Consider the following 6,478-nt stretch of genomic DNA (forward strand, 5'->3'; position numbering starts at 1 on the left):
TAAACTCAATTTTAAGCTCAAAGTTAATCAAAGGGGGAAAAAAAAATAATCCCACCTAATTGACAAGATCTCAAGAACAGACAAGTACAACTAGTCAGTTTAATTAGAAGAATTACTTTAATTAGAATACCTGTTTTATCAGCCATTACTTCAATCTGCTTGACTGTTAAACTTTAAAAAATTAAATGTGTATAGCATTTCAAGGGAAAACTACCATTCCTTTTTCTGTTCTGCAGTAAATTACAGAAATGATTTTTTCCTATCTTCATTCTAAAATATTAGATTAATAAAGAGGTAGCAGAAATGAAAATGAAGTTCAGTCACATGGAAGACATGAAGGATGATTATCAAGATATGAATATTCACTGTGTTTTTGATGTAACTACAAAAATCCCATTCAGACTGGATCAAAACCAGGTGCTGCTTACTTTTGAAGATGAAGAAGGTATGATGCATATTTTAAATATAAAATTAATGTCTCTGATGTATTTCATTGTCAAAGGGAAAAGATTTACATAAACATTTTGGGGGGGAAAAAAAATCAACAACAGGCAAAGAAAGAATACACAGAAAACCATTCACTATTATGATACCAATCAGTAGAAAAAAATTCTTGCAAGTACTCTGCATGTTTTTGTTGGATTACCAGATTTCTGCTTTTAGCTAATACAAACAATACGTGGTGTTTGAAACTGGAAATATGTTTCTACTTGACAGAGTATTGTCAAGAATGATTCAAAATGTTTTGACAGCAGAATTTGCTTGTTTTCTTTACTCTGGTCAGTACCTTACCCTGACAGCAGTTACATTGGTTAAGTGAACACAGCAGATGATGGGTAGATCTGAGACAACAGAGGGATGGTGCAGTCTAACATGCCTGCTTCCTGCTAAGATGCTTGTTGTTTGGGCAGCCTAGTGCCTGCCTGCAAGGAGCCTGCAGGCACTCTGCCTGGGCCTGTTTGGTGGTGGGTAACTCAGTTACGCATGCAAGTATATTCCAGATACAAAAGCTAGGGTCCAATTCTCTTCTTACAGCTAAACTCTAACATTGCTAATTGGCATTCTCCATACCTCGTAGCAATGTGGTTTTCATCCAAGGATATTTTAAATGAAATATGAGAAGTCTAGTATTCGTATTTGTTATAGTGAGAGTATCTTTTGACAGCATAAAGATTTTACCATTCTATACCACTCTAAAGATAGTATAATACTTTACCTGTTGCCTGTAACAAGTGAGATTTAACACAAATAGATGATCCTGAAGACATGGATATTGGGATCTGGTTGCTGTTATTTATTTCTCTGTTATTGATGCGAAACGGGATTTTGCTTAAGAGACGGGGGAATAGTTTTGAGTTTACAGTGATTAAACAAGGCTTTTAATATCTGAAAACTTGTGATTTTCCTTAGTTGCCCAGGGACTGATAAAAATTGGTAAGCATACTGTGAACCTGGACAACAAAACAGCAGATATGAGAGTGATGCCTTTTACACTTGAAATGGGAATCAAATTTAAGGTAATCAACTGAAATATGAAACTACAAAAATAGGAACTTGCAGTACTTAAGCTTTAGGTTTATGGTTTTGCATGTTTTCAGTCACAAAGTGCACAAAACCAATATTTTTTTAGCTCCATGTCACTATTTCTGGAAAGAAGATTAATGTTTCAGAAGTACCTGAACTATCCATTCCTCAAGACTGGATGAGAGACAAATTAGAGCTGAATTTCTGCAAACCTGAACAGGGAGGAGGAGAAGTTGAAAACGTGAACTATGACAAGCAGTCTAGAACAGCCGTTATTACATTCCTCAGACCTGGAGGTATAGTACATAATATGTTGTTGGCCAGATGTAGAGGCCATACTGTCCATTCTGTGTTACATTCTATTCTATATTATATTCTGAGTTAACTTAACCACTGAATGTAGCAAATTCTTCCCACAGTGAGTTAAGCAGATCAGGAAAAACATGTGGGTTCACTCACACATCTGTAAATAAAGCAGTGTTTTATCATATTCTTTATTGATCAAATATGATCTATTGCCACACCTTGAATACTGTGTTCAGTCCAGGGCCCCTCACTACAAGAGAGATACTGAGATGCTGGAGTGGGTCCAGAGAAGAACGACAAAGCTGGTGAAGGGTCTGGAACACAAGTCTTATGAGGAATGGCTGAGGGGACTGGGGTTGTTCAGTCTGGAGAAGAGGAGGCTCAGGGGGTACCTTACCACTCTCTACAACTACCTGAAATGAGGATGGAGTAAGGAGGTGGCTGATGTCTTCTCCCAAGTAACAAGTGATAGGACAACAAGTAACAGCCTCAAGCTGTGCAAGGGGAGGTTTAGACTGGGTATTAGGAAAAATTTTTTCACTGAAAGGCTTCCTAGGGAACTGGTGCAAACACCCTCCCTGAAAGTGTTCAAAACCCCATATAAACGAGGCCCTTAGCGACATGGTTAAGTGGTGGACTTGGCAGTCCTGGGGTAAAGGTTGGACTTTATGATCTTAAAGGTCTCTTCCAACCTAGTTGATTCTATGATTCTGTGACCTGATACACAGTTTGTGAACTTTATTTCTTTCTTAACTTTGTTAAAACCCTCTTTTTTCCTTGCATTGCTGGACACATTACAAAAAAAGAAAATCATGAAAATGTGTTTGATTTTAGCTCTTGTTTAATGACAATGAAGTTACACAGGCATTCAGATTGCCCAACTATATGAAATTCTTTGAAGATCAGTGGAGCCACATCCATTTAGAACAGCTGCTTTAGATTTTTTGGGTATTTAATGATTTTGCTTTTTTGGAAATGCCACATAAACTTTGCAAAATGCATATGAGGAATCTGCAAGTGTGCTATCATATATTGGTTTCTAAATCCATATACGAAAGATTAGTCTGTTCTTTGATGCTCTTAAAAATGCATTTTAGATTATATTACTCTTACTTCTCTTTTTCTCATTCTCCATTACAGCAACTAACAGCTTTGTGAGATGTACCGAATATCCTTTTGTTGTAAATGGAATGTGGTATAGGCTTCCTGTTTCCCCAGACACCAGTGTAAAACTGGAAAACTTTCAGGTAAAAGAACTGAGTCCAGGCTAACCCTAAATAAACAGATGCATGGGAAATGCAAGATATAGGCAGAATTTTCAGTTCTGAGGACTGCAGAGGCTTTTGTGTCATGCACTTTATGAAACTTAGTAGCAAGTGTGAATCTGCAATACGTTGCTCTGCTAATAATCTTACGTTTTGCAGTGTGAAAGCTATAATTTTAAACGGATGTGCATGTCCTTCCTTGATCAAACTGTATCATTACTTACCATAATGTCTGTGCTAGACAGGAGACATACTGAATTATTTGTGAAGTAGGTTAATAGTAGGCACAGCAACGTTCTTCCAGTCACAAAGCACTGTCATGCTCATCCCTAACGGGAGCGCCTTGATGATAGTCTCAGCAGATAACCTTCTTGTTCTAGGAAGCATTTGCTCTTTTTTTTTCTTTTCCTTCCTTCCCTCCTTCCTTCCTTCCTTCCTTCCTTCTGTCCTTCCTTCCTTCCTTCCTTCTTTCCTTCCTTCCTTCCGTCCTTCCGTCCTTCCGTCCTTCCTTCTAGTCAGTATTTTGTATATCATCAGGCCTTTATAGTTAAAGCACTGACTTGAGCGTGCACATTTAGGAGATGCAACAGCATTCTTTGCAGTTGTTTATCCTGTATTGGCATGGATTTTTATGGAGCAATGCTGTCTAGAGTCATTAGGGATCTCCAAATCCAGTGTGTGTGTGCATTAAGGAGTGTAGGACACACCAGTTAAGGAGGCAGGTGCATTGCCTATTGAACTCAGTAGCGTACCAGAGAGTCCTCCTGCTGTTTTAAGTGACAGGAATATAACCCGCTGTTCAAAGTCTTAAAATGTAATCAAAGATCCTAGCCATACCTAATCAAAGATATGTTTATTTCCAGTATCTCTCAGCTTTCGATATACAAGCAACAGCTAATGTGTAATACATGTTTGTTTTTCTTTCCTCAATAGCTCTACTGTGGGATTTCTAAGAAGACCATTCTGTTGAAAGGAATTAAAGAGATGGAAGATGATGAGGAAAGTGTGCAGGACATGATTGAAATCCATTTTCAAAAGCCTAGTAATAATGGTGGGGAAATAGAGAAAATCAAGTATGTATCAAAAGGAGTAACATGGGTTTGTTTTGAGGAGGATACTTAGAATGCCATATAGGAAGATGTAAATTGAACTCATGAAGTTCTGACGGGTTGCTTCATCAGAGGCATAGGAAGTTATGCAGACAGTGTGCTTTAAAGTTCTGATAAGTATACTTGAAAAAAAGGAACTACCTGCTCTCCTGATTTGTATAGCAGCACAGACTTGGCATAGAAATTTGGTAAAACTCACTGCTGCATGTTCTAGAGGCCCTGATTAAAGTCATAGAAAAATCCTTTACAGCACATGAAACTTGTGCTAAGATTGCCATCTGTAAATTTGAAGATTTTGTATCTTGCAAATTTTAAGTAGTTCCCATACTCCAAAGTGGGATAAATCTATTTATTCTTACATTTTGCTTAGAAAAGCCATATGTGATCCCAATCAAAAGCTTGTTCACAGACCTGCTTTTTTTAAAGTGCCATAGGTTCACATAGTAACTCTAACAGGACTCCAGTCCTGCTTAGGTTTCTGTGTGCCACCATAACTCAAATGCCTGAAAGCAGTTACCCTGTAATTACATAAAATCTCCATTGCCAAATGAATGATAAAATTAAACCAGAAAAAGGGAAATAGAGAGTGCAAAATCATCACAGATTCACTCAAGAAATTGCACCTTATAAGAAATGTTGTAGCAGTAATACTGCTTTTAGCTGTCAAAATGCTGTTACTTCTCCTAGGATCTGATGCAAATTGTGCTGAGCTTCTGTAAATTAATAGCCTGGATTATTGTTTGTTTTTAATATTTGTTTTTGCAATTAAATCTTTCCTCATTTTTAGTCATGGCTTTGCTTTCTTTAGAGTTAAAAATTTAGATGATTCTTTATCAAAACCAGATTGCTTAGCAAAAATACTGTGGAAGCAGTGAACACTGTGTCTGGGGTATGTATTTTGGTGCAGGCAGCTGGCCAGGCTGCTGGCACGGGCAGGTATTGAGGGAGGTCAGACGGAAAAAGGCACATAGAGTTTAGGGCAAATGAATTTTTCAGTATGTAAAGTTCCCCCTTTTGTTTCCAGTTCTTCCTTCCAGTTCTCATTCTGAAAGATCTTTGAAATAAAATGAAAGTCCAAAGTCAGAGGAAGATTTATTTTCCAAAGAGGAGTGTTTTTCCTTTAAAGCTGTTGCCGTTTTTATTTGCTACCCTTGGGGGTTGAAATGGTTTGGCAACAATAACCTTAACTTCAAAGTAGCCTGGGTCTAACATTGAAAATATCTTATTTTCAAAGTATTTGATATTTTAGTGTGCAGGAAAATCACAATGCACCAATCTAGTGCAAGAAGAGCACTACAAACACCCCTCAGGTATTATTATTCTAGAAATTATTAGAAGGCAATAAATACGTTGAATATGGGAAACTACAAGGCTGCGAGCACCACAGCTGATTTTGAATTTACTGTTGGGTAAGATACATGTGGCTGTAGCACCTCTTACTGTTTAGTGCATGCAAAGGCATAGATTGATTATCTGACATTTATGAAATAATAATAAAAAATCGTAGTAGTACTGAAGAATTTGTGGAGATTGCATGCTTTTGCATGTCACAGCCTTAAAAATGTTGGTAAGTTCAGATGCCTTAAAATGAAACGGTGTGTGTGGGGAACTGATGAAGGTAAAAAATGTCATGAATTTGAACTGTACCTCACTGATTAATGTTGAGTAATAAATCCTTAAAAAAGGAAAAAGTTTAAAAACCTCATAAGGTATTGCATTGTGGAGGAGTAGTGAGAAGCTACAGATTTTAAGTACATAAAATCAAGATGAGATTTTAAGTAACATTTTAAGACATTCAGGCTTTGTAAATATGTTGGTTTTCTCTCTGATGAATTGGTTATACTGTTGAAATTTTAAAGCAGTAGTGGTGCCACAAAAAGGCTGGTTGCAGTTATGAGAAACAAGTACAGAATTTAGGTGATGTTTCTAGAAATGGCGATAGTCTCTCTTTTACCTACTTGGAGTGAATTAATCTTTGACTGGAAGTCTGAACAAAGAGCTGTGACTTTTTTAGACCCGTACTACACACAAACACTTGACATGTTCGTAGCTGCAGCTTCCACCGTGAGCCAGACCTGCGTGTCGCTAAGCCGGTCAGCCCCAGCGCGGCACGGCCTGGGTGCCGCCGTAGGTGTACCCGTCCAGGTGTACAAGGCTCCGTGTCGGTGTGCCTACCTGTGCCTCGCCGTGCGGGGGGACCCGGCTTGCGAGCCCTCTGTGCGGGGACGCAGCACGGAGCACGGAGGCAGTGGGATAAGGACGAGCAAGAGCAGA

At 38.3% G+C, this 6,478-nt stretch overlaps 1 protein-coding gene across 1 annotated transcript; it reads left to right on the forward strand.

Annotated features, from left to right (window-relative positions):
• Window positions 1–282: 282 nt before the first annotated feature.
• On the forward strand, window positions 283–4,217 carry NMI (N-myc (and STAT) interactor; the record flags this gene model as incomplete). Its single annotated transcript, XM_010011540.1, has 5 exons — window positions 283–445; window positions 1,411–1,517; window positions 1,631–1,820; window positions 2,971–3,077; window positions 4,029–4,217. Coding segments are annotated over 5 exons (756 nt in total), but the record flags the coding sequence as incomplete, so codon positions are not given.
• Between the last annotated feature and the right edge of the window lie 2,261 nt (window positions 4,218–6,478).

Source organism: Nestor notabilis, unplaced genomic scaffold (genome assembly GCF_000696875.1).
Source record: "Nestor notabilis isolate BGI_N333 unplaced genomic scaffold, ASM69687v1 scaffold7223, whole genome shotgun sequence".
Taxonomy (NCBI): domain Eukaryota; kingdom Metazoa; phylum Chordata; class Aves; order Psittaciformes; family Psittacidae; genus Nestor; species Nestor notabilis.